Source organism: Rattus norvegicus, chromosome 11 (genome assembly GCF_036323735.1).
Source record: "Rattus norvegicus strain BN/NHsdMcwi chromosome 11, GRCr8, whole genome shotgun sequence".
Classification (NCBI taxonomy): Eukaryota; Metazoa; Chordata; class Mammalia; order Rodentia; family Muridae; genus Rattus; species Rattus norvegicus.
Genome location: NC_086029.1, coordinates 28,381,523 through 28,407,356, shown reverse-complemented (window position 1 = coordinate 28,407,356; position 25,834 = coordinate 28,381,523). Strand labels below are relative to the sequence as shown.

At 41.8% G+C, this 25,834-nt stretch overlaps 1 protein-coding gene across 6 annotated transcripts in view; it reads left to right on the top strand.

Annotated features, from left to right (window-relative positions):
• The window catches only part of Nrip1 (nuclear receptor interacting protein 1), an 83,649-nt gene extending 59,127 nt beyond the window's left edge, over positions 1–24,522 (top strand). For 3 of the 6 annotated variants that reach the window (XM_039088449.2, XM_039088448.2, NM_001100560.2), the window contains one exon: positions 16,984–24,522. In XM_039088449.2, the coding sequence (XP_038944377.1) occupies positions 17,319–20,807 (3,489 nt within the window). In that variant the 5' untranslated portion in view covers positions 16,984–17,318 and the 3' untranslated portion in view covers positions 20,808–24,522. The other 3 variants (XM_039088446.2, XM_039088447.2, XM_063270607.1) reach the window with 3 other exon arrangements.
• The last annotated feature ends 1,312 nt before the right edge of the window (positions 24,523–25,834 follow it).

Here is a 25,834-nt window from a genome sequence, read left to right as displayed (position 1 = left end):
TTGTTTTACCTGACAATCTGAATCCTTGCAAGTCAGCTGTACCCACTGTTTCCTGGGATTTGTGTGTGTGTGTGTGTGTGTGTGTGTGTGTGTGTGTGTGTGCATGTAAGGACTAGATATGCATTTGCTCAGCAAATTGTGCCTCACATATCCTATTGAGAACAGTAAACACAGCGTTTCCCTTAACCCACTGCTGTCTAGTGGTGGTAGGACACGGTGATGAGTGGTGTTGAAGAGAGCAAAGAGAGCAGAAGCTACCATGAGGAAGGACCAACACCACGGGGTCTTCTGGGTCCTTGCTCAGGGAATGTATGCAAAGTGTTTAGTCAGGTCACTGAGAAGGGCTTATCTTAGGAAGTGACATTTAAGCTGAATAGAGTGAGGAATTGCTGGAGAGCAGGCCTGGGGTAGGAAAACACTAACCTTGGTAAGGATGCAAGGGATTCTGTGTGTGGAGCTGCTGGCCCTGCAGGGCAGAAAAAAGCCACAGGTGGCTCCTCCCCCTGCCCCACCTCCCCCTCCATCCCACCCCTCTGCCCCAACAAAGAGCACAGTGAGGATAATGGACACAGCACACAGCTAAAAGAATCTAGTAAAACTTAAGAATTTTTATTGGTTTTTATGCGACAAATTATTATTTTGGATTAAATAGAACATCCTGTAATTTTACCTTTAACATTTAAAAGAGTTTTCATATAGGGAAATTAAAATAGTATTTGTGGCCTCCTTTACAATTTTGCTGAGTACTGATGGAAAAGACGGACTGAATGGCCTGGGATAACTCTTTAGATTCAGGTATTTCCTTGGTGTCTCAGTAGTGGGTTAGGAAGGAATTTCGGCTTGAGGCCAAGTGAAATCAGAAGGGTGACATGCACCATGATGAGTGGGTTTCCGGGGCTCTGACTGTACGTTGTGGGGCATTCGAGGATCCACTTAGAAACTTTACTTTACTGGTGGTTGCTGAAGGTCTCACTTGTGACTTAGGCTGGAGCTCATTCTGTGGCCAAAGCTGCCCTAGAGCTCATGGCAATCCTCCTGCCTCCACCTTTCAGCAGTTAATACTACATGAACCTCTTTGCCTGACTTAAACTGAGACTTTCGAAGATGTTAAACCCTTGATTTCTTTTTCTTCTTGATAATAGCACTGCTAGATTTCTGTTCGGACCATCTGTCAGGTTACCTTTTCAATTATATCATCTAAAGGAGATAAGGAGGTAAATTCTTGCCAATATATAGATGTTCACCTATCTATCTTACCATCCATGAAATTACTAATGTCATAAATTTCTGTGTTTTAATCTCACAATTTGTCTTCCTCTCTGGTAGGTATGCAGAAGTCAATGTGACCCTTTTACTTTCAACATAAACCCCACGGACTTCTTTGTAAAATCTATGCTAACCAATAGTAAAACTAGAAGAGAGTACCAAGTTTAGGGATAGTGTTAGTGTGCTATGGGTTTGGGCTTTAATCACTGGGAAGTGTTTTGGTTTTTTCCTCCTTTCCCTCTGCTTTGTGTTGGGCTCTCTGCTGTATGGACACTTTTCCCCCCTTTTTTTTGGAGGGTCACTTTCCTTCAGAAATGGGTTTTCCTATTTCATCACAAAAAACATTTGCAGCTTGACATATTGAGGCAGTAGCAAGGGTCTGGTTTGTTGTTGTGAAAGTTCTTACCTATAAACAGAATGTAGAAACTTAACCTCTTTCATCATTATATTATGAACTGTTCTCAAGCAATTTATAGATTACTCAAATGATACCTTTGTATCTTGTTTATCTTAAAGAGTTTCATTAGGTTTTTCAAGATAATCAGATTGAGAATTCTGAGTAAATTGCTCGGAGTAGGGAGAAAAAGAAAAAAAGGCAGGTTTTTTTTTTTTTTTTAAAACCTTGCATGAGGTCACTTACTGTCTTAAATGTAAATGGACAATATTTCCACTTGCAGTTTCACACTTAGTCTTTCCTAAATAAGAACAGATACCACAGCCAAGCAACTCTTATAAGGACAACATTTAGTTGGGGCTGGCTTACAGGTTCAGCGGTTCAGTCTATTATCAAGGCAGGAGCATGGCAGCCTCTTGGCAGACATGGTGCAGAAAGAGCTGAGAGTTCTACATCTTGTTCTGAAAGGAACCAGAAGAACTTCTAAGAAGCTAGGAGGATCTCAAAGCCCACCTCCACAGTGACACTTCCTCTTATAAGGCCACACTTACTTTAGGGCCATACCTTTTAATAGGGTTATTTTCCATGGGCCAAGCATATTCAAACCACCACCATCCACTTCTTGGTTCCTGTAGGCTTGTTCAAACAAGTGAGTCACTCTGGGCCATACCCAGCCATAGCATAATGCAAAATACATTTAGTCCAACTTCAAAAGTCTAATCATCTGAACAGTCTCAACAATGTTAAAAGTCCAAAGTTCAAAGTCTCTTCTTAGAGTCATCTGATCACTTAACAGTTATCTACAAATTAAAATCAAAAGTCAGATTGCATACTTCCAGCGTCACAGGATATACGATCAAAACGTCATAGTGTGGAAATACTGGACCAAAACAAGACCAAAAGCCAAACGTTGGGCAAACTTCAAACCCTGCATCTGATATGAAAGCATTCTTCATCTCTCCAACTTCTTCATCTTTCCTGAATGAAACAAAGTTCTTTCTCTTGGGCTGGCTCCACTCCTCTTAGCAGCTTTCCTTAGCAGGTATTCCGTGGCTCTGGCTTTAATAGTGTGCTTTTTAAGTCTTTGTCCTCTACACACAGCCTCTAAAAATGTTGTAGGAAAATTGAGTGGAAGCATAATGTGTTTCCCTTTCCATAAAAGAATATATTAATTCCTTGAAAAAACTATTGTATTACTTTCAATCCCTCATATGTGTGTGCATCTGAGTATAGGTATGTGCACATGAGTACCAGTGTTGCAGAAGCTAGAAGGATGCAGTCTCCTCTAAGCTAGGATCCCCTGTACTTATGGACAGTTGTGAGCTGTACACCACGAATGCTAGCAATCAAATTCAGGTCTTCTGCAAGAACAGTACATGCTCTTGACCACTGAGCCATCTCTCCATAACCCTGTATTAGTTCCTTTATTAGAAGAAAATGTGGAAACGTGGAGTCATATATACTTTCCTTTTAGTACCAATTATAATTATCATTAAAACTTTACTACAAAAAATCCTGTTATCCAGAAGTCATCGTCGTCGTCGTCATCCTCCTCCTCCTCACCCTCCTTTTTTAAGATAAGAAGGTACATCAAATAGATCTTATATTCCATCTGGAGTAGGCTGCACATGTTTATGCCTGGAAGGAACGTCTGTGCTAAAGAGCACAGCAGAGCAACCAAAGGCAGGGGGATCGGATTTAGCTGTGCCAGCCCTTTGTAATACGGAGGTGAACCATCCAGAGCCGAGAAACATGCGGTGGGAACTTGGAGAGGCTCTTGTGGAGCCTTCTGCTCTTACATGAGCAAAGCAAAGGGCACAGGGGAGATGCTGTGTTTTGTTTTTCTTCAGTATCTCTTGTAGCACTAGAGTTCAGAAATTGGCCCAGGTGGTCCACTCTATGCGTCGTCTCCCCTCCCAGCCTGGACCTCTTAGCAAAAGGCAAGGTCAACACAGAAAGTAACACAGTGTGATGCACCCAGAGACCTGCAGTAGTAAACCGTCTATGTCAGCCTGCCCAAGTTCTACTGTGGAGTAATTAATGAACCTAACTCTGCAGCTTTGCCACTGTCTAAACATCCAGGCTTGTAATATAAAACCAGGAACTACCAAAGGTTAAGAAGAGTTGGAGACATGTAAAGGCCCACTAGTAGTTTATGGGAGCAAAAGAAATGAGGAGTTCTGGAGTGCGCAGATACAACCAGCCTTAGTTATCCCAGAGTAACCCTTCTTCTTTTCCACATCATCAGTGAATTGTGATGGAGAGTGAAGCCTGACTACTGTTACATGCAATGGATATTTTCTATGCAACATGGGACCATATTTGCCTAATGCTATTACAAGTTGGCTAAATCATGATGTATCTCACCATGTTAGGAAGAAGCATTTGGTCTTTGTGGGCCAATGTCCAACTTAACGACCATCTTTTCTAAGTTCTGCTTGGAATTTTCCCTATCCGCCTAACTCACCCAGTTCGAATCCTATTGTCTCCTTTAATGCCTTATCACCTCCACTCTGATTTACCTTTGCTTCCTGGCCTGGACTCCTAACATATTTTACATGCAACACCAAGATTGCATGCTGGGTACAGGTGTTCCCTCTGTGCTTGCTTTTCTCTCATTGTTCAAGGCTCGCCTAGCTCAAGGCTCATTATCGAAGGCTTGGGAAATCCTACTCTCTCCCACAGCTAAGGATGAAGACCTACATTGCTTAAGAGTGACCCAGGGTCTGGAGAGATGGCTCGGCCATTAAAGACCAGGCTCACGACCAAATGTGTCAGTATAGCATTTCCTGCTGTTATCTGTTTGTTTAAAGAAATTTGTATTTAAACTGACTGTTTTGTCAAGGAAAGGAGGTTGGAGGTGCTCACACTGTAATTCACTTCATGTTAGAAGCCTTTCTAGTTGTGAATGCAAGGAGTTTAAGCCCTGAGAATTAATCAAGTGGAAAAAAAACGTACAAACCCTGTCAGACTGCAAGTTGGGAGCAGGAATATGGGGGAAGAGGAACACACGCTTGCCTGATGCTGAGTGGCACTAGCTAGTGGCACTGAAAGTCCCCACTGAGTCCCGCTTGATGGTTGTCTGTCTGGTCATGGGTTTTGGGCAGCTCTCTTGAACATGTGACTTACAGTGTGAGAGAAGAGAAATGAACAAAGCAGGAGGATGCGTGTGCTCAGCCACAGTGCCTTTTTCATGGGCTGATGGGAGGACTCGTGTGTTTAGTGTTCGTGTGAAAAGAATTGTCCATGTCTGAGTATTTACTTGCTAATAGTCCTAATTGTCTTCTTCGTGACTATGAGGCTTTTATATAAAAAGTTTCTAGCTCCAGCTCCCACGTCACCACTCCTGTTCACATACGTGTCAAACACGTGATACACACACATGCATGTTCACATACATGTCAAACACATGACACACACGCGTGCATGCTCCCACACATATGGTGCTTTTGTTCATGTGTAGGCAGTAACTTCCGAGACACGAAAACTGCATGGCTCATATGAAAATAAAAATGTATCTACTTTCAAATTTCACAGGGTAAGAATGTAGGTACCTATGAGTTATAAGAGAACATAAAGATAGATGTTTTCTAGTCTGACGCTGTCATGCATTTGCGTGGTTGTCTTTGGTGATGGATAAGTGCATAAAAACATACTCGATATTGGAAGTGTGAAACCCACACTGTAGCTGCGTAGTTTCAGAATGCCTGTCCTAAGGATACAAGTTCAGTGAGATGTGTATACTGTGGGTCTGGTCAGTTTCAATGTGATGTTTTGTTTTTGTTTTTGTTTTTTTAATTTCCAAGGATTTTTTTTTGGTTTGTTTGTTTTTCTGTTTTTTTTTTAACAATAAAGTTAATTTTAGAGTTTTTAAATACATTTAATGGGATAGAAGGGAAATAGTAAAACCGTTTCAAGTAAAAAGTTCTTCACCATCACAGAGTTTCACACAGCTGCAGGGAGAACATGAGGAAAGGACGTGTGCAGCCAGATGGCCCATGCTGGCCTCCTTCCCATTCCTGCAAAAGATATGTTATTCCCTCCCAGGGTAGCTCAGGCAAAGAGCTGATTATGGAATTAAAACAACCAATGTCCAATTAACCCCTGTTTTGGTCAGTGTTTTCTACACAGTTTGAGTAATTGGCTTCGTTTCATTCCATCAGGGGAAGCAGCTGGGTTCTTGGGTAGTGCAGACCCCCGGGAGTAAGATGTCTGAAAGCCTGTTATCATCAACTGGGCCCCTCCAAACTTAAGTGTGACCTTGGACATCCTCATTTTCTTCTTTGTGTCATTAACTTTCCTTTCTTGAAAATGGGAGGTGGGTATTGCTCTTTAACTGTTGCTGAGGGAAAGTCACTAAAGAAAAGTGAGAAAAATAGCACTTCTGTTGGCAGACTTCTTTAGCGTCTTAGGTTAAAGATGTAGTTTGCCTTCTACATTGTGACTATCGTATGTCAGCAAAGGTGTGATGACACGGGGCAGACACTCCCTGGACCAAGCTCAAGTGCATGGGGGTTATAACAGACATGCGCCAGATCTTCAGGGAACATGACAGCTTTCTGCAGCTCCCACGACAGGAAGGCCTGGCTCCAGTTCCAGGCTGATTCTCTAACTTACACTTCTCCCAGTGTGACTACGCCACTCTCCTCTCTGCACGCTCACTTGTGAAGTGTGTCCTCTTCAAGGCCACAAGCCATGACATTTTCTTGTCCTGCATCCTAGGAGCGGAAGGCATGTCTATTTGGGTTAGGTTCACAAGTGCTTTAAGAAGACTGGTCTAACGGAAGAAAGTTTACTAGCTGTCTTCCACACATGCCATTTCTCCTTGCTTTAAACCTGTGTCAGGAGATGCTAAGATTACAGACTTTCCTAGGTTAAAGTCTGCCATGAGTCCAAGTGCTCCCACCCCCCACATGCACTGAGAGATTCAACAGATAATGTCAGGATCTGTGAAATATGGGAGCACAAAGGCACATGCAGTCAACCCATTGTCTAGGAACCTTACAGGGGGTGACAAGCAAGTCAAAAACGCCAGGTATGGTACTTACTGCCTGTAATCTCACCAGTCGGAAGGCAAGGGCAGGATTTGAGTTAGCCTGTGCTCCGTATTAAGACTGCCTCAGAAACAACAACTTATGAGGAAGTCCCCTGGCTTGGCTCTGTGTCATCCATCTGTGAGTGACAGAATCATTAACACGAGTCTAGAAAATGGTAGGTAACTGTAGTAAATATTTATAGTAAGTATATGAATATATATATACATATATATATATATATGTATATATATATTATTCTCCTCTCACAGTTTAAAGAAACCAACGCCCAAACTCAAAAAATAAGTTCATCAGAGTTCCTCACCTGCTGAGTTGCAGTCAGGAATCAGATTGCCTGAGTGCCTTCCTCATCAATGTACTTTGTAGTCTTTCTAAAATAATTTAAGTGAGAACAACAAGCAAAAACAAAACAAAAAAACCCCAAGATATTAGAATAGGAGAGATAGATTTTAGAATGGGAAAATTAACCTTACATTTTCCAAGTGCTACCCAAGTATTTGGCCAGATATTTTCAAGCACCTTTTTATCCTTGTCTGTAGAGATCTGATGTAGCAAGAAGGGCTGGAATTCCAAGGACCTTCATTTGGTTTCCAGCCAGCCACCAGCTGAAGCCATCAACCAGTGTCTCTTAAGTCCTTGCAAACACTAGTACCCTTGCCTGGTAAAATCCGAATGAAGGTAAATACTCCATCAGCCACCTCCCGAGGGAAATCAAGGAAAATATATCCTGCTCTTTCTTTGGAACAGGGGATATGGCTGAAGCGCAGCCTTGGGAAAGCAGAACTTTGAAAGGCATAGTCAGCCTAGTAGGAGTCAACAGTTGGTGACACTGTTCCCATAAGTCGTTAACCAGTCAAGCATTTGTAAAAAATGGTGACGTGACAGAACCCACAGTTTGTTCTCTTTCTGTGCCCTTTGGTAGATTCCTATCGACAGATGTTTCTATCTGACCCAGGCCTTCAGGTTGAGAGAGCTCATCAGTTGCTTGACACTGATGTTTGCAAAGGTTAACCTTCTTTCCTTGTCTGCCAGAGTACTGGTGATCAGACCAGAGCAGGGGCTGGGGAGGTGGCTCGGTCAGTAAAGGGAGTGCTGCATTGACCTTGGGGACTTGAGTTGGATCCCCACACCCAGATGCAGAGGTGCACAGTTGTTGTTGTTGTTGTTGTTGTTGTTGTTGTTGTTGTTGTTGTTGTTTGTGTTAAGATTTCCAATGTTTCCCCCTTTCCCAGTTCCCTCTCCCATCTCCCCTCCCCCTACTTCTATAAGGATGCTCCCTCTCTCCCCCCACTCACTCCCACCTCAACACCCTGGCACTCCCCTACACTGGGGAAATGAGCCTTCACAGGACCAAGGGCTTCTCCTCCTATTGATGCCAGACAAGGCCATCCTCTGCTACATATGTGGCTGGAGCCATGGGTCCCTCCATGTGTGCTCTTTGGTTGGTAGTTTTGCCCCTGGCAGCTCTGGGGGTTCTGGTTGGTTGATATTGTTGTTCTTCCTATGGGGTTACAAACCCCTTCAGCTCCTTCAGTCCTTTCTCTAACTCCTCCATTGGATCCTCATGCTCAGTCTGATGGTTAGCTACAAATATTTTAATCTGTATCAGTAGGGCTCTGGCAGAGCCTCTCCAAAGATATCTATTTCAGGCTCCTGTCAGTAAGCACTTCTTGCCATCAGCAATAGTGACTGGTTTTGGTGGCTACATACTAGGTTTGGTGGATCCCCAGGTGTGGAACCGTCTCTGGATGAACTTTCCTTTGGTCTCTACTCCACTCTTTGTCCCTGTATTTCCTCCCATGAGTATTTTGTTCCTCATTCTAAGAAGTGCTGATGCATCCACATTTTGGTCTTCCTTCTTCTTGGGCTTCATATGGTCTGGGTATCCTGAGTAATCTGAGCTTATGAGCTAATATCCATTTATCAGTGAGTGCATACCATGTGTGTTTGTTTGTGATACCTCACTCAAGATGATATAGTCTCGTTCCATCCATTTGCCTAAGAATATCATAAACTCGTTGTTTTTGATAGCTGAGTAATATTCCATTGTGTAAATGATACAACATTTCTGTATCCATTCCTCTGTTGAAGGGCATCTGGGTTCTTCTCAGCTTCTGGCTATTATAAATAAGGCTGCTATAAACATAGTGGAGCATGTGTCCTTGTTATATGTTGGAGCATCTTTTGGGTATATGCCCAAGAGAGGTATAGCTGGATCCTCAGGTACTACTATGTCCAGTTTTCTGAGGAACCTCCAGACTGATTTCCAGAATGGTTGTATCAGTCTGCAATCCCACCAACAATGGAGGAGTGTTCCTCTTTCTCCACATCCTCGCCAGCATCTGTTGTCACCTAAGTTTTTGATCTTAGCCATTCTGATTGGTATGAGGTGTAATCTCAGGGTTGTTTTGATTTGTATTTCCCTGATGACTAAGGATGTTGAACATTTCTTTAGGTGCTTCACAGCCATTAGATATTCCTCAGCTGAAAATTCTTTTTTAGTTCTGTACGCCATTTTTAATAGGACTAGTGGTGCACATTTTTAATCCTACTACTGAGGAAGAAGGAATAGGATGCTCTCGGGGACTCACTGGCCAACCAGCCTATCCTAACTGTGATCTCAAGATCCCGTATAAAAGAGCCTGTCTCAGAAAAGGAAAATGTCGATGTCTCCTGAGGAAAAGATACCCAAGGCTGACCTCTGGCCTTGTGGACACCCGTGAATGTTCTCACACATGGAAACATACAAAAATAAATTAATGGATGAAATGAGAGGCAGATTAGAGTCACCAGCACGAGGGAAAGTTTCATAGTTTGATTTGTACCAATATATAAGAAATTCTCGGAACAAGTGTGTTCCTTCTGAGTACATTTATTCCTCAATATGGTTGTATGAGATGGGTACTAGTTTTGCGCATTTATAAATAATCACACTTTAAAGAATGGCTAGATTGCCCAAGGTTAAACAGTTGATAAATCAAAGGCCCAGAAAGTGAACTGGACCCTTTCTGCCTTGAGCCTGTGGTTTAAGTCAAGTTTAGCATCACTGCCACTAATAAATAGTTCGTACTTCCTCATGAAATCATTCTTTTCCTGGAGTCTTAAAAATCATCGTTAATTTTATTAAATAATATTGCTGAGTCTGCCAAGGAGTGAGCTTGAACCTTTACTTTTTATTTATTTATTTTTTTCTTTTTCTTTTTTTCGGAGCTGGGGACTGAACCCAGGGCCTTGTGCTTGCTAGGGAAGCGCTCTACCACTGAGCTAAATCCCCAACCCCGAACCTTCACTTTTTAATACGGGTCCCAGAAATGCTTGCCCTGGTCTTTCTAATGATGGCCATAGGCCAGTGTTTTACAGACACAGTAAACTGTATGCTCTTCATCTGTGTTAATGTTCAGGAAAGTCCAGTTTGGTGGGGAAGGGAAGCTTATCTGTGTGGTTCTGGCTCAGCAGGTCAATGAAGGTGGGAGGAGAGGAGGCAGGGGAATGGCAGTCACCCTGGGATAGCAGGTTGCTCGGGGTCCAGAAGTACAGCTTGGCAACGTCTGGTTTTGATGAGTTGGTTTTCAGTTTCTCTCAATTGGATCTTAAAGCGTGACTTGTTATCTGTATGTATTCATGGGTGCTTTATGTGTTTATGTGGTGTGTGTGTGTGTGTGTGTGTGTGTGTGTGTGTGTGTGTGTGTGTGTGTGTGGTGTGTGCTTGTGCATGTGTACAGAGTGTGGGTACATGTGTGCCCGTCTTCTGGTTATGAATGCTGGCATGTATGTGGAGGGAAAAGTCTCAGTGTCTAGCCACTTGCGTGGTCTGAATTGAGACAGCGTCTCTGTTGCTATCAGACTGGCCGCCTCACAAACTTCCAGAGAGTTGCATATCTACCCTCCATCTCTCCTGTAGGAGCGGTAGGATTACAGATAGTTCTGTGATGTGTTAGCATTTAGGTGAGATTTGAACTCAGATCATCACACTTGCACAGCAAGCACTCTTAGCCACAAGCCACCTTCCTAGCAGCACTTGTACATATTCAAATGGAATCACTTTACTATTTTATTTAGTCAAGCTAAATGAAAGTTTCTATTCGATGTTCTCCAACTATATGGATATAAGTAGAATCTTTGTTCTTTAACTAATATTACTTCAGTGATCAATATTTAGAATGCACATTAGGATACGTTCTTAGTTATATTTGGTACAGTAAAATCAAAAACTTTAAAACGTTTCTTTGTTTTGCCTCATAATTATTTTCATAATATATGTGATTCCTTTGGTTTTAGAGAACAACTCTTTCAGCATGATACTTCATTTCTTAATATGTCTTCATCTAGAGAAATTTACAAGTAACATTTTAATTGCAAATGAGTGTTACTCATCTTTCTTTCTATATGGGCAACAATTGGAAAGGGGGCGGTGCACCAGTATTCCAAAACATGCACTTACTTTTGACATGATCTTTGTATTCTGACTTGTACAACAGCAAAAATAAAAAAAAAATGTTTGTTCAAAAGACGCATATATCTTCTGATTTTCTGCCAGAATAGCAGTCCCTCGTGGAAGATTAAAACAAACACCTTTATTTTTACTTCTGGGGATTTTTGTTGTTTTTCTGTGTTACTAGGGACTAAACCTTACATGTGCTAAGTAGGCATTCAACCACTGAGCTAAATTCTTAACCCCACCCTTTTTACTTTTTAATTTTGTACTTTTGTCAGTTTATATTCAGAAGAAACAAGTCTTGAATTTTGAAGCCAGATGTTAGAAACAGCACCGAGGCTGCTCACAGTTGAGATAGCCTGCTCCACGTTTAGTAGGACTGAGACCCACATGGTTGACTTCTTTGCGCATTCTTAGGTTACTTTTTATGCCCAGTTCTGTGAACATCAGGATGAGACGATCTGCTTCTTGCCTATAAGGAATTTACTCTGTACTGTGGAGGAAGGCGTACACAAACAAACAAAAGGAGACGCGATTTTGCAGGTGGGATGCATGATGGAAAGTTCCTCTGACTGCTGTGGAGCCTCAGGCTGCCCCTGGTCTGTACTTTAGCGAGACCGCTGCCTGCTTGAGGTATTTGTTCGTAACTGTGCCTTGTTGCATGGAATGAGGGTGAGACAGTGGGGATTAGAAGGACATGTGGCAAGAAAATTACCGAGCACACAGTCCCTCTCCCATACCCCATACCACAGGGCTTCTCCCATACACACTTATGTCCTTAGGGGTACTGATAAGACTTTAGACATAAAACAAATTATCTGTGCCTATGAATGCTCTAATGGAAGGCCCAGTGAAACAAAACCTCGAAGCAAAATGTAAACACTAAGAACTGTTGCCGCAGGGATTTAAGTGACTTCAGCGTTGGACAAACCAGGCAGAGAAGGAACCACCAGAGTCACTGGACTGCTGTGTACTCGCTGCCCTGCGGTGAGCCAACATAGCAGACTAGGGGTGAGTTCCATATGGCTAAGGTACTTGGTTCCTTAGCAGCCGACACTTAATTTTCTTCAATGATCCTCTGTCTCTTTTTTTATTATTGTCTTCATCGCTGTTAAGTGAAAAGTCATTTTGGCATATTCTCAGCCCAGTGTGTGAAGTCACAAAAGCCAGACATGTCACTTACACCACTCTCTTCCTATTTTTTCTGGCAGCTCACCAGGGTGCTCTGCTAAATCCCCCCTCCTTTCCCGACCCTGTCTAAATCTACTTCCTGGTGGCAGGTGCCATGGTGAGGGCTATCTGCAAGCCACCCCTAAGGCAGAGACTTCCTTTTGAATAGCGCTAAAGCTGTCTCAGATTAGCAGTTCCTGACCGCAACTAGAGAACACTTCAAACACTGGGTCACGCACACAGATGGGCCAGAAAGAGGTCAAGGGAAGTATGCCTGGCAATCTCTTAATAAAATAAGAGACCACTTAAAGCAGCCCAGTAATGGTATGACAGTGTCTTCCACTTACCAGCCGAAGTACAAGGGCACACGCTAATAAAGTAAAGACTCAGAACTTTCCCAAGATCCCTATGCATATTGTATCCTTGTGCTGTGGTTAACATCTGAAGTCAGGTTTATTAAATTCTCCTAGTTACAGATGTTGTCGCTATGCATGTCCGTCTGTTCACTGATTATGTCTGTAGTGGTATCTGTCTTACCTATCCTAGAGAAACATTCAATCTAAACATACTTGTGTTCTGGGCCAGCACCGAGAGAGCAATGGTATGTTATATTTACCATTTCCGGAAAATTATGGTCTGTTCACAGCAACTCAGTACTTTTGCCTAGGCAATATGTTAAAAAGGACCAATACATCGTTAACTGATAGTGATCTCACTAAGACAACTTGAAGGATATATTTTACCAGGAATTTTATTTGTTTTCTATAAGAACTCATCAGTGCAACTTCCATTTCTTGGCAGAAATAGATTGCGATTTTTAAAAGTAATTAATGGATAATAATTTTGATATTGAGTGTGCTGCTCCCCCCAACCCCCTGAGTTTCTTGAGACAGTCTTTATTTTGTAGTTTTGGCTGTCCTAGAACTTGCTTTACAGAACAGGCTGGCCTTGAACTCATGGAGAAATCAGCTGCACCACTTCCTCCAGAGAGCTAGGATTACAAGCATATGTCATCGTGTCCAGCCACATTAAACTTGCATCAAGAGCTGATATGATGATTTGAAATTAATTTACAGATCTATAAGTATATCCTTCTCCTTGCATGTTTGTTATTTTGTTAGATCATTGCACCTTTGATAATAATCTCATTAGAAGGCACTTTGGTAGCAATTGGGATAGAAATATTACAGAACATTCCTATAGAACCACTACTCAGCAGTCAAATCTAGGCGTGGTCTGAGATACTGTGAAGCAGTACTGACTTCAATCACATTTGGATTGGATTTGTAAGGAAGTAAGGTATGTTTGGGGATATGCAAATTAAGTTTACTTTCAAAATTATCGTGAAGATGAAGAATTACAGCAAACAGAAACACAAGCGTGTGTATGTGTGTGCCTCTGCACAGGTGAAAATTCAGAAGTCGGAGATGAAAAGAGTTGTCCTTGAGCCGAGGTAGAATCATGGTTTTTAATGAAAACAGTATAAGAAGATCTTGCCTTCAAGATGAAAGGAATATTTTTAAACCAGAGTGTATCCTGTGAGTAAAGGCAAAATGTCTGTGGAGTGTGCTAGGAACCCTGGGAGCTTTGATCAAATGCCAGCTGTTACATCAGTTCTCTTGGTAATCTTTCTTGCTGATCCGTGACCTTGACCTTGGGCTTCTGTCTGTATGTCAAATCTATTTTAAGCATGGAGAAACTGTAGTTGAGTTCAGTAGAAATTATGCCCCATTCTCAAAAGATGCCCCTCTGCACACATGTTACAGATAGACAGCTCCATGAGAAAAGGCTTTGTTTAGCCTGGTACTCACCATCCTGACAGAGATTGGGAAATAGACTTTGAAAGCTAAAAGAATGGTCTCGAGTCACTCTGAAGAAATGCGAAAGAAAACCTAAACGCTATATCCCCTATGTTATTTATGGATTTAGACTTAAAAAAAAAAGAAATGTTCTACCAGAGTAACTTTGTTAGTGATTGTTTTCTGAATTTTCAGTCTTCTGAAGATAGTTCAGACATTGATAGGTGTTTCACTAAAGCATTCGATGTCGAAATATCTATCTTAACTATAGGATCAAGATTCCATAAATGTTTTCATATTTTACATTTTATAATTCTCCCAGAGATACTGTTTTTTCTACTGCATACTTAAGAACCCATAAAATTTCTTTCATAAGAAAGATCTAAAAGATATTTTTATGCTTATAAGTAATTTTAAGTCAATAAACGGGAGGTTTGCTTTACAAGTTTAATGTTGTTGAATAACAGATATTGTATTAAATTAATAGAATTACATTAAATTTCTGTGACTTGACTTAGTCCCTGGAGCACAATCATGGTTCTTTAGACCCTGTTTTGGTCTTGACTTATTAAAAGAATACTTAGTAATTGATAATAAGGATTGCTTTGCATAGAAGTCAGTTTTAAAGTTACGGTGATCTACCTGTTTGTGTGTACGTGGTACTGAAGAACAAACCCAGGGTCTAGGGCCTGTGCATCCTACATCGGAAGCAAGCATTTGACACTGAACTGTATGTCATCCAGAATGTGTTTCTAGAGTATAGTTATATATATATATATATATATATATATATATATATATATGTTATATATAATTTATCATATATTTATTCAGTATGTATATAGTATATTCTATGCTGTTTTTATTACGTGTTCTTTTAAGCATTTTTCCCTTTTGTTGTTGGAGGAGTAGTGTTGGAGTTTTGATGATATGTTGAAATGCTAGAACCAAGCAACTTAAGAACAGACAACTCTAGGCTTATATGCTCAATATTGTTCATTGGGTGGAGAGCCGCTCACATCCTGGTGGGGGCGAGGCCAAGCCTGCTGTGCCTTCCCGCTTCTCCACTCTCCTCCTGTGGGCTCCTAGACCTTGGGATGATGCTCTCTGCATCCAGGGTGGGTCTCAGTTAATCCAGGTTCTCCCAGGGATGGGCTTTACTGAGCTAGGTGCTTCTGAAGCTCAGCAGGATGATAAGATTAAGGATCTTCTCAAGTCACTGCGCTTAAGACAAAAGGAAAGTAATGGAGTTTCTAACAAGATGAGGTAGTCAGGAAGTGTCTTCAATCCTCGAAGCCATCTGCAGACCAGTTGTGTAACCCATAATGCTGCGTCATCTCTCAGGACATTAAAAAAACAAAAAAAACCAAAAACCGGAAGATCCTACTTGTAGAGTCATACTTAAAAGTTTTTACTAAGCATGATGAATTCAACATATTTTCTTTTATTTTCCATCCAGAATGTGTTACTCTGAAAACTTTCAACAGCTAATTATGCCGAATAGAGGGCAGGGACCTTCCTTGTCTTAGTAATTGGTAAATATTTTTCATTCTTAGATTAACTGCAACTGTGGTGACCAGTTGAATAAATGGCCTCATTTTCACATCATGTCTCTCCTTCTGACTTCTTCTGTCATGAGCCAGCCTTCAGCGTTTTCCCACTTAATGAAGAGTCTCTCGTTGAACTTTGGCTGTTCAGAGACTTGGTGGACAGAAAGGGTTCTGGTTTCCCGACAGTAAAAGCTCAGAATGATGAAGTCCTTTCAGTTCAGTGACTGATGGATGAAAACACTGACTTTCTTGTTATCTTCAGCGAGTCCTTGTTCACTCATTTTATTCTTGAATTTGAGAAAATCCACCTGGATATTAAGCTTTCTGCACATGCTCATCTAGTGTGGCTTACAAGTCAGTGGCATCACCTTCCCAGTCAAATTCTGATTCCTCCAAGAGGACTCTTTATCAACTTTCTTTATATTTTAGACAGAAAATGAAAAATATTAAAATTTCTCTTTTATTAAGTTTTCGCTTAAAATTTTAAAGCAGTCTTATGGCCATTTCCTAATCATATTTACTTTTTGACGGTGTCCGTGTTCAGTGCCCAGTGCTCACAGTCCCTGCCATAGCGCCCCCTCTTCATGCCATTCCACAAATCCTGAAACAGATCTCCATGTAGATCTGAGAGCTGTATGTATGACCTGTGAATGAGGAGAAGTTCATACTCGGGATTTCCTGCCATCCATCTCTGTGAGACGCCGATGAGGTTCCGGTGTACAATTTCCAAGTTATGATTTCAGTCTTGTAGGTTCATGTTTATCAAACTTCCGAGGGCAGAGGCATAGCTGTGCACATGCGGGCATGTTTTAATAACTATTTTCCTTTGCAGAATCAATACACAAAGTCTCATATCTAGTGTGCCGAGTGTACTAATTATAGGCCCCGTACGGTGCACCGTGAAGGAGCTTCTGTGTATAATTTTTGTTCCTGACATTAAGCTATACATCCGGTGTGATTTCTGATTTAGGAAATGGTGATGATTAGCCTGCCGCCTAGCTTTTCAGGGAAGGTAGGAAATAAAGAGTGGGGCACGTAAGTGTATGTTAGGGTATAGCATGGGAGCCCCTTCATAGACCGTACTGTCTTCACAAGGCCTCAGCTCATCCTTCTGTTGCAACAAAGTCTTTTTAAGGATACTCACCTACAAATCACATCCCAAATGGATGTGGCTGTCATGTATAGGTGTACATTGTTTAATATATTTATATATTATCTTATATGAAACCCATAATGCTGTATTCCATTCCTTATAGATAATGAGCATGATTCCAATTCTGTTCCTCCTTACCTATTTTTATTTTTGTATTTTTAGATACTGTTCTGTGCGTTTGGCGAAGAGCAGAAGATGAAGAAAGAAAAGGAGTGTGTTCCCTAAGACCTGGGTGCCATGCCAGCGCTGCGCTAAGGAAGTTGCGAGACTGGTCCTTGCGTAGCCGGTAATCAGGGCTGTAGTCTGCATTGGAGTTTGCCTGCCTCTTAGACGTCACTGCCAGAAGATACCCTGGTCAGGATGTAACAGTGCTTGTCTGCCTGACTGCCATGGGAGGTGATTGACTGACGCTCGCTTCCTGAAGGCGGATCTTACCGACAAGAAAAGCATCTTTAAAGTGAACAGAAGCCGAGCCCCTGTAAGCACTTGTATTGAACATGACTCATGGAGAAGAGCTTGGCTCTGATGTGCATCCGGATTCTATTGTTTTAACTTACCTAGAAGGATTACTAATGCATCAGGCAGCAGGGGGATCAGGTACTGCCGTCGACAAAAAGTCTGCTGGCCACAGCGAAGAAGACCAGAACTTTAACCTCTCTGGCAGTGCCTTTCCCACCTGTCAAAGCAATGGTCCCACTCTCAGTACACAGACATACCAGGGATCTGGCATGCTGCACCTCAAAAAAGCCAGACTGCTGCAGTCTTCTGAGGACTGGAACGCGGCTCAGCGGAAGAGGCTGTCCGATTCCATCGTGAATTTAAACGTAAAGAAGGAGGCTTTGCTGGTTGGCATGGTTGACAGTGTGCCTAAAGGCAAACAGGATAGCACAGTACTGGCCTCTTTGCTCCAGTCATTCAGCTCCAGGCTGCAGACTGTTGCTCTGTCACAGCAGATTAGACAGAGCCTCAAGGAGCAAGGATATGCCCTCAGCCACGAGTCGTTGAAAGTGGAGAAGGATTTAAGGTGCTACGGCGTGGCCTCAAGTCACTTAAAAACTCTGCTGAAGAAAAGTAAAACTAAGGATCAGAAGTCAGGTACCACCCTCCCTGATGTGACTCCGAACCTTATCAGAGATAGCTTTGTTGAGTCATCACCTCATCATGTCGGACAAAGTGGAACAAAGGTCATGAGTGAGCCCTTGTCATGTGCTGCAAGATTACAGGCTGTTGCCAGCATGGTGGAGAAAAGGGCTAGTCCCGCCGCCTCCCCCAAGCCCAGTGTTGCCTGCAGCCAGCTAGCGCTGCTCCTTTCCAGTGAGGCCCACCTGCAGCAGTACTCTCGGGAACACGCTCTCAAAACACAGAGTGCACATCAGGCAGCAAGTGAAAGGCTCGCCGCCATGGCCAGATTGCAGGAGAACGGTCAGAAGGACATGAGCAGTTTCCAGCTCTCTAAGGGGGTGTCTGGCCATCTCGACGGGCAGGCCAGAACACTGCCACAGTCAAGCAAACTGGCGGCTAGCAAGAATAACGCAGCAGTCTTTCAGAATCCAATGTGCGGTGTTCCTTCCTCTCCCAAAAACACAAGCTATAAGAACTCTCTGGAAAGAAACAACATAAAGCAAGCCGCTAATAACAGTTTGCTTTTACATCTTCTCAAAAGCCAGACCATCCCCACGCCGATGAACGGGCACAGCCAGCACGAGAGAGGAAGTAGTTTTGAGAGTAGCACACCCACCACGATCGATGAGTACTCTGATAACAATCCTAGCTTCACAGATGACAGCAGTGGGGATGAAAGCTCATACTCCAATTGCGTTCCCATAGACCTGTCCTGCAAACACCGGACCGAGAAACCGGAAACCGAGCGTCCCGTTTCTCTTGAGAACCTAACCCAGTCCTTGTTAAACACGTGGGATCCCAAAGTGCCCGGTGTTGACATCAAAGAAGATCAAGATACCTCAACAAATTCCAAGCTGAATTCACACCAGAAAGTCACTCTTCTTCAATTGCTGCTTGGCCATAAAACTGAGGAAAGTGTTGAAAGGAATGCCAGCCCTCAGGAAGTCCACAGCGATGTGACTAAGTTCAGTCCTCAGAATTACACAAGGACTTCAGTCATTGAGAGCCCCAGCACCAACAGGACTACCCCAGTGAGCACTCCACCGCTGCACACGTCCAGTCAAGGAGAATCTCCCATCAATCTTTCTCAACACTCTCTGGTCATCAAGTGGAATTCCCCGCCATATGCCTGCAGTACTCCCGCTTCAAAACTAACAAATACCGTGACTGGCCACCTGATGGACCTCACAAAAGGCAAAGAATCACAAGCAGAGAAACCAGCCCCGAGTGAAGGTGCACAAAATTCGGCGACGTTCAGCGCCAGCAAACTGTTACAGAATTTGGCTCAGTGCGGAATGCAGTCTTCCGTGCCAGGGGAAGAGCAGAGACCCAGCAAACAGCTGTTAAGTGGACACACAGACAAACCTCTCGGTCTGATCGATAGGTTAAATAGCCCTCTGCTCTCAAATAAAGCAAATGCAGCTGAAGAAAACAAAGCCTTCAGCAGTCAGCCTGCAGGGCCTGAACCAGGACTTCCTGGTTGTGAGATAGAAAACCTACTGGAAAGACGCACTGTCCTTCAGTTGCTCCTGGGAAATTCCAACAAAGGGAAGAGTGAGAAGAAAGAGAGAGCTCCCGCACTGGACGAGGCTCGTCAGGAGCATTCGGAGAGACCCGGAAATGAACAGATACTGATGGTGAAAATTAAATCTGAGCCCTGTGATGACTTCCAGACCCACAACACAAACGTGCATTTAAACCACGATGCCAAGAGCACCCCGTTCTTAGGCGGGACTCCCACCATCCAGAGGAGCTCGGCGGCCTTACCAGTGTCAGAGGACTTGAAATCAGAGCCTGCTTCACCTCAGGATTTTTCTTTCTCAAAGAACGGTCTGTTAAGTCGACTGCTGAGACAGAATCAAGAGAGTTACCCAGCAGATGATCAGGACAAGAGTCACAGAAACAGTGAGCTGACACCCCTGGAATCCAAGAACTTTTGCATGGTCCCTAAAAAAAGGAAGCTTTATACGGAACCACTAGAAAACCCATTTAAAAAGATGAAAAATAGTGCCGTAGATAATGCCAATAATCATGGTGGCCCCGAAGTACTCTATGGGTCGCTGCTTAATCAGGAGGAGCTGAAATTTAGCAGAAATGATCTCGACTATAAATACTCTGCTGGTCACAGTTCAGCCAGCGATGGTGAACATAGGAGTTGGGCCAGAGAGAGCAAAAGCTTCAACGTTCTTAAGCAGCTGCTTCTCTCAGAGAACTGTGTGCGAGATTTGTCCCCACACAGGAGTAACTCTGTCACCGACAATAAAAAGAAAGGACACAAAAACAACGTGCCCAATAGCAAACCTGAATTCAGCATTTCTTCTTTAAATGGACTGATGTATGGTTCCCCTCAGCCTGGCAGTTGTGTGGATCATAGGACATTTTCATACCCAGGAATGGTAAAAACCCCTCTGAGCTCTCCTTTCCCAGAGCACTTGGGCTGTGTAGGGTCCAGGCCAGAACCTGGGCTTTTGAATGGCTGTTCTGTGCCCGTGCCCGGTGAGAAGGGACCCATTAAGTGGGTCATCACAGATGTGGAGAAGAATGAGTATGAAAAAGACTCTCCGAGACTGACCAAAACCAACCCAATCCTCTATTACATGCTCCAGAAAGGAGGCAACTCTGTTACCACACAAGAAACACAGGACAAAGACATCTGGGGGGAGCCTTCATCTGCCGAGAGTCTCTCACAGGTTACAGTCAAGGAAGAGATGCTTCCTGCCGCAGAAACTAAAGCTGCTTTCTTCAATCTCAGAAGCCCTTACAACAGCCATATGGGAAATAATGCTTCCCGCCCGCACAGTACAAACGGAGAAGCGTATGGACCCCTGGGAAACGTGCTCACCATAAAAAAAGAGTGCGAGTGAAGGTGTACCTGCCATGTCATTTGGGATCTTTTTAGAACTGATCGGTGTGAACTTGAGACCCGTATAGATAAGAGCATGATTTGAGAAAAGCATGCTGTAATCGAAACTCCTTCCTTTTGAAAGTATCGGTCACTGGTGATGTTTAAATATGCACACTCATTTCCGCTTAACATTAGATGTCATGGGGAAGCTAGAGGTTTGGTTGTTTAGTATTTCTGTATGCATCAGATGACAACTGTGACTAGCCTACGAATGAACCTGTTTTATAACTGTAAACATTAAAATGCACAACTTCACCAGTAGTGGATTGATGCAACTTGCTGTCTTTATTGGGGTCTCTCATTTCCTATCTCAGAAGCCAGTCTACACAACATGTTTGTAACATGCACATTGTTAGCTATTTGGAAGACAACCAAATTAGGAAAAACCCAGAAGCCTCGTGCTGATTCACACCTCATCCGTCTAAAAGTAAGAAAAGGCAATGCTTACATTTTTCACTTTTGCTAGACAAAATTCTTTTTAACTCTTGGAAGGGTTTTTGCGCTTCCCAATGTGTCTGCCCCGCCCCAGACCTTTTCAATATCGATTTCTTTAAACCTTGTACTATTTAGTAACAATTGATTACAATAGAGGGGAGTTTACTAGATCCTTAAAAATAAAAGGCGATTTCCATTTTTTAAATATTTTGACTACTTTACTAAATTAATACTCCTCCTTTTTCAAAATTCGAGAAGGTAATGCTCACCTTCGGGCAGTTTCCTGAATAATTGACTACTTAGAAATCATTTTTAACAAAAGCAGAAATGGGTTTTCTCGGGATGGTTTTCACCATCTCTTTTGAAAGTTAATCCTCACCACTCCTGTGGGACCTGTAACCCTTACAACCAGGGTTTCTTCATTCTGGACACAGAACCTGCATTCGTACCATCTGACTATTTGGAGAAGTTGTTTAACATGCAGATTCATAGGCAGCCTCTCAGGTCTACAGAACAGGGTCTCTGAGTGGACCCAGGAGTCTTCCTTCTGCCTGAATCCTGACGTGTTCTGTATGTGTTTCTTCTGCACACTGATGTTTGAAAACTGTGGCTTAATGACTTTTCCAGAACATGGAACTTTAAAGAAACTATTTGATGCCTATATTTTCCCCCAATACAGTCACATATCCACTCAAAATTTGCAATATCGTAGTTCCTATATTGCTGTTATATCTTTGGAAATCGGGTTCAGAATACTTTTTATGACAAAAAAAAATTGGGTAGAGGGGACAACTTTCCTATCTGGGTCAACATCTCAGGAAAATCTGTGATTATTTATTTGCTCTAATTAGTAAGATTAACTTAATTAGCCTTAGGGGTGGAATAACAGGGCCACTTAGCAAACTCAGGTGATCCCAGGATGGTTGGGAAACCTCTCTTGAATACACCCTTACCTTCTATTCAAGCTGTCCTCTGCACTGCAGTGCTTATGGAGCTAAGAGATTCAACCCAAGAAAGACATCAAACTCTGATTCCCTGAAACCAAATCAAAGGGCACTTACCTATCCATGACAGGACCTTCACAGTCCCTTCACGGATCGGTTCATTTTAAGCAGGTATCACAACTAAACACTGATACTGTCTTGAAAGAACTTAATAGAGAGTTGAGCCACGTGGAATTTCAGTCTCGAAACAAGTTAGATTTTAAGTTCCATTTTTATAGTCCACAGTTCATCCACCAGACAATATTTTGTTTTTCAATTTTGAGCCAGGTTAACAATTAATTGACTTGTGGAAAAATTATTGGGTCCTCAGCCGTTACGTAGGAAGAAGCTTATTTGAAGTTGTCGTACGTACTTGAAGTTGTTTCTAAGATTTTTTTTTATATTACAAATGGACATTGTTTCTTAATTATCTAAAATTCTAAATGGTTATTTTTTTCTCAAGATGATTTGTAAATAGCTAATGGATCTGTTGTATGGTAATCAGAGTGTATATTATGCTACGTCAGAGAAAGGAGAAGGCGTATGCTTCTTCTGCTATGAAAAATTCCACTGGCCAGTGAAGATTCTTTACTCCATGTTTATACTGTGACAATCTCATTGTCTACACTATATAAATAAGCTTTACACTAAGTCATTTTTTCTTGGTCATGGTGAAAGGGCTGGAGCCTTAGAAATCTATCGTGGGATGCTGGTGTCCTCAGTTGGAGGCAGTCGTCTTACAATGCAACAGCACTTAGGTCAGGGAAAATGTCCAGGGCCAGCATCGCTATGCTTTGTTTTGTTTCATTTCTGTTGGAATGAGAATATGTAATGCAAAAATAAACAGGACTATAAAGAATGTTGTTCTGACTTACTAGAGAATATCCCTCATGTTTTGTTTAGAGAAATCTTAAAGAAGAGAAAGGGCATACATCCACAAATTCACTGTGTGTGCATATGTAGGTTCACATATGCACAGACACAGTTTCAAGGACTGTTTTCGATATGTGGGCAGTTTCTTCCTAATAAAGTCATCTGTGAATGGGTACCACAGCTCTCATTGACATCAGTAAGGTAGCATTACCTGTTTATTCTCTGCCACATCTTACAGAAGAATAAACTGGTGAGAGTATATATTTTATATATATATATAAATGTGTATATATATATATATTGACTTGTTACATGAAGATGTTAAAATTGGTTTTTAAAGGTGATGTAAATAATGATTTCCTTAATGAAAAAAATACATATTTTGTATTGTTCTAATGCAACAGAAAAACCTTTTAATTTCTTTGGTTCCTGTATATTCCATGTATTAAGTGTAAATATAATCAGACAGGTTTAAAAACATGTGCATGTATGTATACAGTTGCAAGTCTGGACAAATGTATAAAATAAACCTTTTATTTAAGTTTGATTACCTGCTGCATGACAAGTGCATGGGAAACCCTGTGCATCCGTGCATTTGACAGAAAATGTCTTAAGTCAGATCAGATGGTCGTCCACAAACGACAGTATTCCATTTCTGGACATGACCTCTGCGGCTTATGATTTGTGAGAAAATGTGCTTTGAATCCAAGGGTCTTGTTTTTTTCTTTTTAATCAACCACTTTCAACATAAAGAACTCACATAGCGACTTCACAAATCGTAAAATCCCACTGAAAACATAACCAGGAACAGTTCATTGTTCCTAAATGCTGGAGTACAGGCACATTACCATTCATGGTAAGAGTCTTGGGGTTTACAGCCAGTTTTGATGCAATCTGCTTAGTGATATAATTTGCCATTTTTATTATTAAAATTTGATTTCTTTATGTGATGTCATGAATTGTACATACTACAGTGTGAATTTTTTTTTGTTTTTTTTTTTAAATCCTTTAGTGTTTACTTCCTGCAGTGAATTGAATAAATGAGAAAAAATGCATTGTCTCTAACTTTGAAACGACTTATTTTTGTGGGCTTTCTCTGGTTTTTAGGTTTTTCCATTAATGTTAAAGTTCAAGGTCATAAAGAGAAAAGGGAAAAGCAATAGATCATGTATTTTGTCTGTTTCAGAAAAATGAAAGGGGGAGAAAGAAGCAACTGACCAGCAAGTTAGTATATTTAGAAACGTGTAATTAAAGCATAGCTCAACATGACAGCTGGCCTGTGGTCTGTCTTCCATTTCTCAGTATGTAACTGAATGACCACTACATGTTTTTTTTAAACTGGAGTTTGTACAGTGTTCCAAAATAAAGTTAATTAGATATATATACTTTGTCTAAGATTTCTATCAGAAGCTTTTCTTTCATTTTTAATGGCGTTGTTTGTTTTAAATCCAAGGTAAAAAAAAAAATCTTCCCCTTTCCAAATAAGGCTGCATGGGCGCAGGGGGGAGAGCTGGACACGGTGACCTACATACGTGCGTGATCAGTGATGGAGACCATGTTACTTTTTGTATTGGTAGTAGCGAGGCCTCCATCTGCGCAAGAGTTCTACCACTGAGCTGTATTCATGACTCTGTTTTCCCTTTATGTTTGGAGATAAGGTCTTTCCAAGTTGCCTAGGGTATCCTTGAGCTCACTCTGTTGTCCACACAAGCTTTGAATTCTACTCTTCTTTCTTCAGCCTCCTAAGCAACTAAAATGTATAGATCTGAACCATCAAACCCAGTTAAGACCAGCTTATTAAGGGGGGAAAAGGGGCGGGGTGAACACTTGTTTTTCTTGCAATCAGATGTAGTAACAGTTTATATCGCTTCATGAGCTGAAGGCATTTTCCTGACAAATTCTAAATCCTGGCACTTAAATATTCTTATAATTCCAGCAGGTATCCTCAACAGATTTATAGACGTTTAGCCTGAGGTATAGCTCAGTGGCCGAGCCCTCTCAACGATCACAAAGCCCCAGCCCACACCTTAAGAGTCACACTTGCTATTGTATACAATCTGCATAATGTCAGGTTTTGTTTTTCTGGTTATGTAGACGCTAACTTCAAAATGAGACTTGGAAGAAACATGTTTTTATTTACATGGTAAGAAAAGCTAAGTACATTGCCTGAGATGAATTTTTAGAAGCACCACCAGTGTATATATATATTTATACACACACACACACACACACACACACACACACACACACACACACACACACAGACATAACTAAGGCATAGTGTCTTTAATATGAAAAGTCTTCAAAGCCAAATTGAGTCAGAATTACCCACGCTATGCAAGGTTCTATTTCATGCTTAATTGATCTGGGGATGCCAACAACAATAAATTGAAATTTCAGTCCCTGCCACTGGGATCACTAAACTGACCTGTTCGGCTAGAGCAAATAGATTTTAAGTGTTAAATTGGTAAATGTGCTGTGCCCTTCTGGTTTTTATTCCACAAAATTTATAGGCAAGATGATGCTATGGTGTCTCTTAAGGGTTGGTGTTCTGTTCGCAGCATGCACCATTGAGTTACTACTCCAATTCTCTAAGTAGTTAATGCAATATTATTTATGTTTCCAAGATGCCGTCTTCTGGAGTAGGTTAAAGACCTCTCCTTTAAAGTATTCCTAAATTAGCAGAATAATTGGA